Consider the following 12,581-nt stretch of genomic DNA (forward strand, 5'->3'; position numbering starts at 1 on the left):
TTACCTTTCCTGAGGGTATTAAGCTTGACCATATACATCAAAAATTTACTTCTTTTGATATATGTAACAATATGTGAAAAATAAAACTTTCATGAAAAAAAATTCTGGACAAAATTTAAGAATCACCCATAAAGTAGCGCGAGTCATTCTTAAAACTACATTAGGAAAGTAACTGGTACAATATCATGTAATGTACTCTCCTCGAATGTAGTTTTAAGGATGACTCACGCTAGACCGGTCCGGGACAGACAGAAAGCATCAAGTAATCACCTATTACTTGATGCTTTCTGTCTGTCCCGGACCGGTATAGAAAACGAAGTATCGGACGATTCGGCCCGGACCCGGATCATTCAATATCCTACAGACCACATTCAAATTAAAATTGCTGCCTCATTTCAATCATTCCTACGAAAACATATCTTATTGTCGGGAATTTGGGAGCAATTCTTGAAATACTTACAATACTTAAATAGTTGGACACAACAAAATTAAGTACCAAAATATCTATAATATCCGAAACACGTGTTTTGTATTAAGAACGACAAAAATAAAATAAACGGTCCAGTTATTCCCAACAAAAATGTAACGGAAGTTTATCCGACATATAATTGTTCCGACCACATTACAGAGTTTTTACAGGCCTGCAGGAGACAGGCGCTTTAGCGGAACTCTGCCATTTTATCCGAGAGGTAGAAAGTTCATTACATTTTTAATTTTTATTTTATCCTAACCTATGTAAATCTGATTGTTGGCATTATAAAAATATGTAGGTATGAAAGACTGCCTAGATTATGGCCGTTACAGATAAACCAAAACTGAAAGCAAGTCTTTAGTGGAACTTGGACCCTTTTTAACAAGCTTTTATTAGGTCGACCTGTATGTAACTATGTAATGGAATCTAAGGTAACTAATTTAACCATCTTCCAAGGATCGTAGCGTCATGAAAATTGGCAGCTGTATGTAGTTCTGATGACAATACAATAATATGGTACTGTCGAACTGATCTGATGATGGAGACAGGAGGTGGCCATAGGAACTCTGTGATGAAACAACGCAACCTAATTCTGTTAGGGGTTTTTAGAATTGTCTCGATGAGTATTAGTTGTCTGTCGTAAGAATTATTATTATTAAATTATAAATTATTAAATATCAAAGACGTGGTCAAACCTAGGTATAATTTTAAGTCCAATTTTGACACAACTTATGTTACCTATTTAGGTACCAAAAAAACCGCTACAAAATGTGTGTTTACGTCAACAATTTCCGAACGATACGACAACTTTATGTAAGTTAATTATAAATTTAACTCCTATTATTTAGATTCCCACACTAAATTCTCGTTGCGAGTCACAAAGGACGAGACAGTTCTAATTACTACACGGTCCGATATGCAAATCGGTTGCTTTGTCTGTAATAAACACGCGCGGTCCGGCAAATTGCTCCGTCTACGAGACCCTTAATAAACCACTTGCTAGATGAATGGCCAGACGTTCAAATTGGCTATCTTTTAGTTTTAAGGACGCACTAGTCTGAATTACAAAACGGAACGGTGTTGACCTTCCAAGTCCACCCGTATGTCAAAAATATTTTTTGAGTAATTGGATACGTGACTAAAACTCACGTTTACTTTCTATAGAATGCTTAGTAGCGAGCGAAGTTAGAATTAGATTCCCAAAATTTTGTATAAACTTTTGTAGAAATTTTGTAGAAGCCTTATTACCCGAAAATTCAAAGTTACCAGTAAACTTGGCTCTTTAGTTACTTCTCATAAGGCAAAAGCCCTAAAACTTCAGAATAATTCTAAACCCTAACGCTCAGCTCGGATCACTAATGAACCCCGTTATCAAGCTACCTTAACCACAATGGCAATACATGTGCGAGACAGTCGTAATATCACACAACTGCACTTGACGTGCATTCGTGCCCACCATCTTTGAGGTGTCTTGTCAAACGCATACACGGAAATAAAGTATGGGAGAAACGAATGCAGCCATCCCTGCCGAGCATTGTTAGAAATCATGGCGGCATTTTATAGTTTATATCTGTTTAAAGATACTGATCTGCAGCTTTCGCAAACGTGTTTATGCTTACTTTGATCCCTAATTGTATGTATTTAAGGGTAAATATACTAATACTTTTATACATATACTAGGTAGGTAGGTAAGGTAGGTAAACTAAAACTACACGGACTTCATGAGAAAAAAGCTACATGAGCTTTACTTTTTTTTTTGATATAGAAGGCAAACGAGATGACTAATCACCTGATGGTAAGAAAATACCGTCGCCCATGGACACCCGCAACACCAGAGTGGCGTTGCCGCCCTTTAATATGCGAGTACGCTACAATCCCCTCGTCCCGGAGCCAGTCTCATCGTCTACCAATTTATCTTATCACGCGACATCTAGTAATTATTGAACAAAACACGGAAACGCGTGACAAAAAGTTAGAAAACTAAATCAACACGAAATTCGGAACGGTGTCTTACTCAGGGTACCAATTAATTAATACGGCGAGAATTCTCAACAAATTTGCTTTTGAACGTACTTAAGGTAATGACGTTAAAAGCGGGGAACTTCTTTGTCATATATCTTAATTAGCTTATGGAGTATTAATTGTTTACATGTGGATAAAATGGAGATTTCACATGGATTTAACAAAAGCTTTTTACAGCTACGTATAGGATGAAACTCTATCTTATTAAATACCTAGCACGATACGGACAATGGGGGAACGTAGAAAGTTTAGAAAGTTAGGTGCGCTACTAATGGCGCCCTAATAAAGTTTTCTATTAGATTTTCCCCATTGCTCAGACTTAAACTTGTTAAAACTCAGAATAAATATGATTACTGAACAATCTATAGAATTTCCTCATCCAATAAGAAATAAAGAGAAATCATTCAGAAAGAGATTCCCAGATATAGAAGACAACAGATACAAAATCACGGGACGTGAAGCGTGATCGAAACGTCGATATCAAAACAAGCTTGCATTTCGTTTATGTACAAACTTCGCCTTCGTGCTCCGACTCTCAACGAGTCTCTTCTAAATATAACTGAGTGAGAGCTTAACTAGGTTTCACTTTATTCTTAAATATGTACTAATCCTCTCCTATACATTTACGACCACAGTGACCAGTGTTTGTTTTTCTATGCCCTATACCTTAATTTACTAAGTAGTCACTGCTACAGCCGATTTTAGCCGCCAATACGTACACATCGCATATTAGCACTACTTATACATACCTTTTTGTATTGTAATGAATCATTTTAGTATTTCACAAACACCAAAACCAGTTACAAATACAAAACGTAACATGATAAAACTCCCCTCATTTCCTCTTAAGGACAACCCGATTAAGTCACGTTATCGCTAAAATAAGTCGAAACTCGAGACGTTTTCCCGTTACCATGCCAATGTGTAGGATTTTGACTAATGAGCTGTCAATCCGTCAGTCTTAATGACTGTAGGACCTAATTAATATTTATGATCCTGTGTTGAGCGAGTTTCTGGCATAATTGTGAGGTTGTATATTAATGGTGTATTTCTTTGGCCACAGGATGCTGTAAAGGCTGTTGAACAAGGCGTCAGAGTCATGGTGAGTGTTTATTTTAAGAATTCTGCGTATCCACAAATACGCCATCAACATGATTTATGAGAAACCGAGCGAGCTAAACGGGGCCGATAATAATAATCTTTTTTGGATTACTTTAAATTTATATTAAGAAAAAACAGTTGTACTATTTATTCCTCGTTTCTCACATTCTGCACAAATACAAGATAAACTAATTAAAGAACCTTTTCTAGTCTTGTAATTTTGAATTTTCAAGGTGCGATATTATAAATTGCGACGACAAATACACTAACAATTATACCAAATATTGTATTAATTTAGTACCTACACGTATTCACTAGAGCGTTTTTCATTGCGTAGTGACTACGCCAGGAAAAAATTGCATATTCGGTCCCGAGTGAGAACATTCTCCATACAAAAGAGAGAACGGCACAACTCTAGGTATGAGACACGTCGTAGATTAGTCTGTTACATTATTAATCTAATAAGAGAGAAATATACCTTAGGTGTTATTCCGCGCATTTTCCAGCTACTAATCAGGAGGACGTCAGTGATTAGAGCTAGCTAATCAACGTGCCTCCGACGCGCTGTCAGCTCTACGATAACACGCTGGCAATTAACAAGCAGTGTACAAAACAACTTGTGAATGAAACCACACGTAACGGGTTATGTGGATGAGGTGTGTCCACACCAGGTGCAAAAGAAGTGTCGAGACGTACATTTTTAATCAAGCTAAAGGTAGCATTAGGATGACTACAGCAGCGTTTCCTTTGCTGCGTTACTGCTACAGAGTTAACACAAGGCGGGAAAATTTGGTATTAAGCTTTAGATTCTACGGTACCTATTCTACATATTATTGAAGTGTGTTAAAGCTGCCATACATGAGCGTTTTCCAAAAAAAGTGTACATTTCATTAATGTCTTCTAAATATTGACTTCTTGGGCTCATTTTACTCAGAATCATTTGTACATTCACGCCTCATACATAAAAAATGTGTCCAAAAATTTCCTTTCCTGATCGTCACATTCTTGTATGAATTTTTTTTTTATTTGTATGAACGTGACGCACTGGAAAAAAATTTTTTCATACAAAATTTTGGGACACATTTTTTCATGTATGAGGCGTGAATGTACAAATGATTCTGAGTAAAATGAGCCCAAGAAGACAATATTTTGAAGACATGAATGAAATGTACACTTTTTTTGGAAAACGCTCACATGTCGCGTCGCCGACTAATGATGACCTAATAATTAATGATTTTCTGGCGCCAATAGCATGTCATATTGAGAATCATGGTGGTTCTAGTTTAGGCACAGAATAAATAATAGTACTAGGTACAGAAGACTCACTCTCTAACAAAACGCGTCTGTCACGATCAGGACAGATATGGCCGCTAGGTGGCGACAGCGCCACGCCCGGCTTATGGCTAGCCACCAAAATTGGTGTGGAACGGATGTACTTTTAGCTACCTGTAGCAAAGCGACGAAATCGCGGAGTGAGCCACGCCTCGTTTAGGGCAGGGGTCAGAAAACCGCAATTTGACGAACTACTGTAGTTCTTTTAACTTGTCAAAACCGAACATACACGATAGGCGCACATAAGTGGTGGAGTTCAAAGGGTTAAGGAATTATACTTGAACAAGTGATGTAGTAGTTCACCCTTAAACTACGATGCATCTAACAAAATAGTCCAGTTCTGGAACTAGTGGCGGAACACGGACTACCATCTGGCGGTGGCGGCCAGAGAGCAAACTTGGAGAGACGCTAGTCTCGTACAAAGTTCCTTGCGTCAGAAACATGTGTGAGTATATACCCATTAGTAGTTATCGAACTACGTGAACACTTCACTATTAATTTTGTATTTTTTTTTACTAAGGAAACTTCTTATTCAAATAGTTGTGCAGGAAATATTAAAATTATTAATATTTCGTGTCCCACTGCTTTGCAAAGGCCTCGACACTCTTCTTCGTTCCAGTTTTGAGCTCCATCTGGACAGTCTTTTAAAGGAGTCTAGTTTTCAAATGCAACAGAAAAAAAAGCTGCCGAACCTATTTTTATTTTATTCCGTAAAATATTTTTACGTAAAATTAATGAAGCTTTCGTATTTGTAACATGTTTTAACACACACATTTTACGTAAAAAAATCTATACCATCAATTATCCATAACAATTAAAAGCTATAACATGATAGGGGCAGGGCACGACCACTTAGCCCCAACGCAGCCTTTGAACCTAAATAACGGCTTGCATTATTGCTCTAATTGAACCTAAGCCAACGAACTGCAATATCAGATGTCTTGCGAAATCGAATCGAGCCTAATTATACACTAATCAAATGGTATTGTCTAATGTCGTGGCAATTAACACGGGAATCTAATTGGAAACAGCTAAGTTAGTTTAATTAAATTAATAAAGTTACTTCGCTCTAAGAAATGAAAGCTTCAATTAACTCTTGACTGAGGTTAGTGTAATATACAGGGCCGTTTTGGGGTCGTGATCCCGAATGTCAAAAATGTATTAATACGGTCATACTGGACAAAGGTTTCCAATAGGACTCACCCAAACCTTGTCACCCAGTATAACGATGATTTTATTTTAAAATGAAACGAATTCGAAATATCTCTAAAGTATTTCGCTTTTCCATCAATATTCAAACTCTAACCTACCTATTTCAAACGCATGGGCGCATTCCATTCCGTACATTTCGAAAAAGGAACGAACACCAAGTTTAAACACTCGGCGCCAAACCAATGAAGTGGAGTCGATTGCGCTTTAGAGCGGTCACTTGTACTCTTCCCGACGCTTTGTCCTAATTGCGATCCTCTGTGCTATGTCCGCGCGTAACGAACTTTACAACTCCCATTCTTTTTTTTTAAGTATCCAACCTTACTTTTCGAAAATAGAACGCTCTCCGGAACACTCGGAGCCAACGAGAAGTTAAATAACAGAAACGTAATTCAGAGTTTTGTTTGAAGAAAAATGCAAACGGAGAAATTAAGCGAGGGCAGAGGGAATATTGAAGTGTTCACCGGCTCGCGAAACAGCTCATTACTCATAATTAGCTCTCGTAAACTTCGTTCGGCCGGTAATACTTTTTGCAATTACTTTTAATTACAAAAACGAGTTCGCAACACTATTTGTAATTCGTGTTTACCGAAATTACATTATACATTCAAGAAATTACGACTCGAGAAGCTGCAGCGTATTAATACCGTAGACAATGTTTTCATTTGCAATAATAACTGAATTTCTCGGGAAGAAACAGACGTGGTATAAAAGAGCAGTGTTAAATAAAATTCTTGGCAAGTTTTCTTCGCTTTGATGACAGACATAATTTGAATTAATTGTGCTCTATGACTTTGGGAATGTAAAACTTTATCATAATTGTAACTGACATATCAAGTTGATGACCGTAGGCAAGAGAGCTTATTTTATTTGCCTCCTCCGACACTTTTTAACAAATATTGCGTTTCGACTAACTTAATTTCAGATTTTTTTGCGTGAATTCGTAACAGTAAGGCCAAGCGCGCACTACGATTTTAATTCTTGCTACACGATTTTAGAATCGCGCTTGTAATACATATTTTTTGTTGTATTTATATGCGCGCACTGACAACGCATACGTTGCATTTCTGTGACAAAATTATCGCACGACAAAAAATTGTAGTGCTCGCTTGGCCTAACTGAGAAAATCACATTAATATACATACTCGTATAAGTACAGAGTATAAAATAAATGTACACAAAAATTGTCTTAACTCGCGTCATCTGACATTTTAGTTCGAAACCGTTGAGTCGCGTTCGAATGTCGAAAATACCCGCCAGCAGCAGTTAACGAACGGCCCACGAAGACCCGAACGATACGTAATGTGACAGCTAATTTCCTGAGCGCCCGCCCCAGGTTTTTATTGTCTCCTCACCATTCCTATCACGTGGTGCACTCATCAACATGGGGCTTATGAATTAAAACGTGCTTAGATTGCCTTTTCAGTTTTACGATAGGGGAGATGCACTTGGGAAGTACTTAATGCGTAATTATTGCAGCTCTGGGCCGTTATTAAAAGCATTAATACTCTATATACTACGCCGATATATAAATCACTTCAGTCTGACTGCGGGTAATGTATGCGGTATTGTAGGATGTACCAAAGCGTGTGCGTGATTTGTGAGGGTTACAAATATGGAATAATATAGTAACACAATATGCTATTACGTAAGGCGGAAACCACCATACGTGCAATATTAGCACGCCTGAACTAAAAATATATTCGAGATAAAAATATCAGTGTAGGAGTTCGGATGAAAACAAAATGAAATAAAAAAAACGTCAACTTTATTCTGTAAATTCGTCCGCGTAACCAAATAAGACTTGTCAAAGGATGTAATATCCACTTTACTAAGCACATCGCTAGAAAGTTTTAAACTGTCCGGTGATATTTCAACTGACATTGTCCGTTTCGGCACTAGGGACGAAAGTTGAATTTTCAGTTGGAGATTTTTGCAGTAATGTAATTGGTGCTAGTGATGTTACAGATAGATATTACTGTGTATTTTTTTACGGTTACGTATGTTGTTTTGTAAGATAGGTACCTACAGTAGAAGTCTATCTTTATAAAAACATAGTATATATTTTGAAAACTTTATAGAATATGAGGCCTGTCTGTCTGGTTTTATATTCATCCATTTATCAAATTCATTTAAGCACTACAAGCATAAAAACTTCTGCCATTTGCCTCCTAACCTATTATATTATAATACTCTTTAATAGTAGATAAAATACAGTATAGAGGATAGTTTTTATTCCAGATATAATATCATAACCTTTAGGGCATGAAAATTAGGGGGTGAAGTTTTATATAAGTGGTATACGGAAATAATAATTCTACGCAGACGTAGTGGCCAGCACAAGCTAATTTATCAATACAAATCTCTAGCCATAAGGGCTCATCTAGACGATGCGAGAACTCGCATGCGAATTTCATTACATTGCGGTTTTTGATCGGTCGGTTGAATTGGACTTAACCAACAGTCCGCAATGTAACTAAAATCGCATGCGAGTTCGCGCGCCGTCTAAATCAGCCCTAAGCCGCACAATACAGGGTTATCGTACAAGCTGGTCGAATTAAGACGAAATTGTTAGCGGTCGCCGTCAGCCCTGATGTTTGATACAGATAAAGCCCAATTGCGGAAACAGAGACTGCACTGACTACATACAGCAAAACTCTTAACCGTCCATCGGTGGACCTTATGCCTTATGTAATAAAGTTTACGAGTCTCTGTCAGTTAACAGTGTGGGCGATGGTACATACAGTAACAGACTGCGTGCAGTTGATGAGGCAAAGGTATTTCGCCTATTCGGCAAATGGTTAGTTTCCTAAAAGTTAAATTGTAATGGCAGTGGTTAAAACTGAAAACCAGGTTGACAATGAGATTGACTGCTGCCTGCCTCGACTCGTAATAGGTAGGTATGTTTTCTGTAATATGTTATTTCATAAAAAGCGGCCAAGTGCGAGTCGGACTCGCCCATGAAGGGTTCCGTATTTAGGCGATTTAAGACGTATAAAAAAAAACTACTTACTAGATCTCGTTCAAACTAATTTTCGGTGGAAGTTTACATGGTAATGTACATCATATATTTTTTTTAGTTTTATCATTCTCTTATTTTAGAAGTTACAGGGGGGGGGGACACACATTTTACCACTTTGGAAGTGTCTCTCGCGCAAACTATTCAGTTTAGAAAAAAATGATATTAGAAACCTCAATATCATTTTTGAAGACCTATCCATAGATACCCCACACGTATGGGTTTGATAAAAAAAAAATTTTTGAGTTTCAGTTCGAAGTATGGGGAACCCCAAAAATTTATTGTTTTTTTTCTATTTTTGTGTGAAAATCTTAATGCGGTTCACATAATACATCTACTTACCAAGTTTCAACAGTATAGTTCTTATAGTTTCGGAGAAAAGTGGCTGTGACATACGGACGGACAGACAGACGGACAGACGGACAGACGGACAGACGGACAGACAGACAGACATGACGAATCTATAAGGGTTCCGTTTTTTGCCATTTGGCTACGGAACCCTAAAAAGGGTTGGGAGTGAAGGCAGAGACAAACTGAGCCCACGTACACGACGGATGCAATGCGTTATGACAAACTGAACCCTGAAATTTGTATGCTTCGGAACTTACTCGTCATGAGTTGCGTTGCGTATAACGATTATGTTTCCTAGTATAAAAACTTCAGGGTTCAGATTTCAATGTTAATAATTTATTGTTAAATGAGAAAAAGACTAAATGTATTAAGTTTGTCACTAGTAGTAACGTAAGGCATGTGCAAACAAGTGTCATTGTGAAGGATGAGGAATTGGAATTAGTTGATAGTACAGTTTTTCTTGGTATAACTTTAGATTCTAAACTCCAGTGGGGTCCCCATATTGCTACTCTTTCGAATCGACTGCGTTCTGCAGCTTTTGCAGTGAGCAAAATCCGTCAGTTAACCTGATGTGAAAACAGCTCGATTAGTATATTTTACTTACTTCCATAGCATTATGGCATATGGTATTTTACCGTGGGGTGGTGCTTCAGAGATAAATACCATTTTTGTTCTGCAGAAGAGGGCTATTCGAGCAATATACAAAATGAATCATAGAGACTCACTTAGAGATAAATTTAAGGAAATTGACATAATGACAGTGCACTGTCAATACATTTATGAGAATATTCTGTATGTACATAAAAATATTGTAAATTTTAGAAATAATTGTGAAATTCATAATATTAATACTAGAAATAAACATAAGCTCGCAGTGCCCTTCACTCGGCTCCATAAAATAAAAAAATCATTCATGGGTAATTGTGTAAGATTTTATAATAAACTTCCAAACCATATTACTGAATTATCTATTAATAAATTTAAGAATTATGTAGAGCGTAAACTTATTTCTAAAGCTTATTATACCACACAAGACTACATGAATGATAAAACAACGTGGGATTAATTGTTATTCGAAATGATTATTTATTTATTAGGTGTATTTATTCCGATGTATGTACTTATTTTGCTTTTTTTTTTATTTATTTGACATTTAGATTTTATTCTAGAAACATTCTAGACTAGTATTTTTTATACAATTTTTTCATGTTTGACGATCCTTTTGTGAAATTCTTAAATTTGTGTTAAATTTGATTTGTATAATAATCCAATATTATTATGGAATAATAACATCAATAAATTGCTCTGATAATTAGCTTAAGATAATATTTATGTTAACGATTCATAAGTGCTTGTTGCTAGGCCTACATGAATAAAGTATATTTTGAGTTTGAGTTTAAGTTTAACGCATTGCATACTTTACGTAAGTCATACCACGTTGTCACGTCATACCGTGTTTCTCTTTCTAACTTTTGCGCAGAAATTGTTTTTAAACTTTGTTAAAACCAAACTAATTTGATGCAAGTTTGCCGTAGGAAGTATATAAATAATAGTAGCAAAATACTATAGAGCTTTATCTATGTACTTTAGTGCAAACAAAACAATGTGAAACAGAGTATCTGGCAGCTGAGTTAGTGGTGCTCATCTCTAGGGGCATCATGCTGGACGTTCGGCCACTCCCGGCCACGGTCGGCAACCATTGGGCACCAACTAATTGCCGACGGAACGCAACCACGATCTACTTCATTAGATTAGCTACCCTACCCACGTACTCGCGACAAGGACTCTTAAGTCCTCAGCGAGAAATGTTACCTGCATTCTCCTTCGCATTTTTATTGAAAATTGAACCGTTCAACCGATTTATTTAGTTTCTTTTAAACTGGTTTTACGGGCTGGGACTTAGCGAAAACGCCCCGTTATTTATAGTAATGCAAAAGTAATGCAACGCTGCGCTCCAAAAACTAAATAAATAGCGACCACTATAAATCCTTCTCTCGTTTGAAAAATCGCTGTGTACCGTTACATTTAACCTACGTTGTACGGCAATGTTTCAGGCAAAATCGACTAATCCAACAGCGGTAAAAGTAAATTTTGAGCACACTCATCAATAACCATTTTGACAGCTAAGCCGCCATTTTTCATTTGGTTTGCAGCTTGGAGAGGCCGAGAACAGCACAGTCAGAGGTCGCGAACAAAAAGCGCCGGTAAACAGGGATGGGGAAGCGAGAATTCGTTTTAAAAGCCATTACATTGAAGGTTTAATTTCACTTTGGAGTCTTTCGAGCGTGTCGGAGGCAGCGTTGGAGGTGTGGCGGGATTTTTCGCCGCTAATACGTGCTCCGGGAGCGCGGTAGATCAACTTCCGGGTCATTTATTCGCAAATCGCGTTACTGCAGCTCGCAGATCGCTTTACATCAAATTACATGTCTCGACTAGCTAGCAGGATTTATTATTGGTCCATTCCGCTTGATTGCTTGTAATATTTTAAATGCAGAGCTTTGTTAGCGGCCGCCGGTACTTCTGGTCACGTTTTGTTTGAGCTACTTAATAGCGCCTTTCTATAGGGATGTGAAACTTAAGTAGTCGCTAAGAAACGTGGACTTACGAGGGGTATTCAAAATATTCTCGGTATGAGAATGAAAACAAACAAGTACGAAAAGTTTGATATTTTTATTTTTCAATATACTCCCCCCCTATGTTCATACACTTAAAAGATCGATCAATTATTTTTTTTAATCCCTCGTAAAAATATTTTTTATCTTTCGTGTAAAAATGCTCCTCCACTGCCGCCTTCAATGCTTCATCGTCAGAAAATTTATTTCCACGCAGATCCTTTTTAAGATTGGGGAGCAAAAAGAAGTCGCTGGGGGCTAAGTCCGGACTATACGGTGGGTGAGTAACAGTTTTAAACCCACGTTCAACAATAGCTGCCTTGGCAATATGAGCAGTATGGACGGGGGCGTTGTCATGCAGAAGCAGAATACCTTTGGTTAACTTTCCTCGCCTCTTTTCTTTAATTACATCCTTTAATTGACGTAGAATGTTAGCGTAGTACTGTCCTGTGATATTTACACC

General features: G+C 37.4%; 1 protein-coding gene across 1 annotated transcript in view; it reads left to right on the top strand.

Annotated features, from left to right (window-relative positions):
• The window catches only part of LOC134647818 (leucine-rich repeat neuronal protein 1-like), a 348,919-nt gene that overhangs the window by 253,878 nt on the left and 82,460 nt on the right, over positions 1-12,581 (top strand). Inside the window, exon 5 of the mRNA XM_063502144.1 lies at positions 3,558-3,596. Within this exon, the coding sequence (XP_063358214.1) occupies positions 3,558-3,596 (39 nt within the window). The remainder of the gene's footprint in view (positions 1-3,557; positions 3,597-12,581) is intronic.

Source organism: Cydia amplana, chromosome 5, assembly GCF_948474715.1.
Source record: "Cydia amplana chromosome 5, ilCydAmpl1.1, whole genome shotgun sequence".
NCBI classification, from domain to species: domain Eukaryota; kingdom Metazoa; phylum Arthropoda; class Insecta; order Lepidoptera; family Tortricidae; genus Cydia; species Cydia amplana.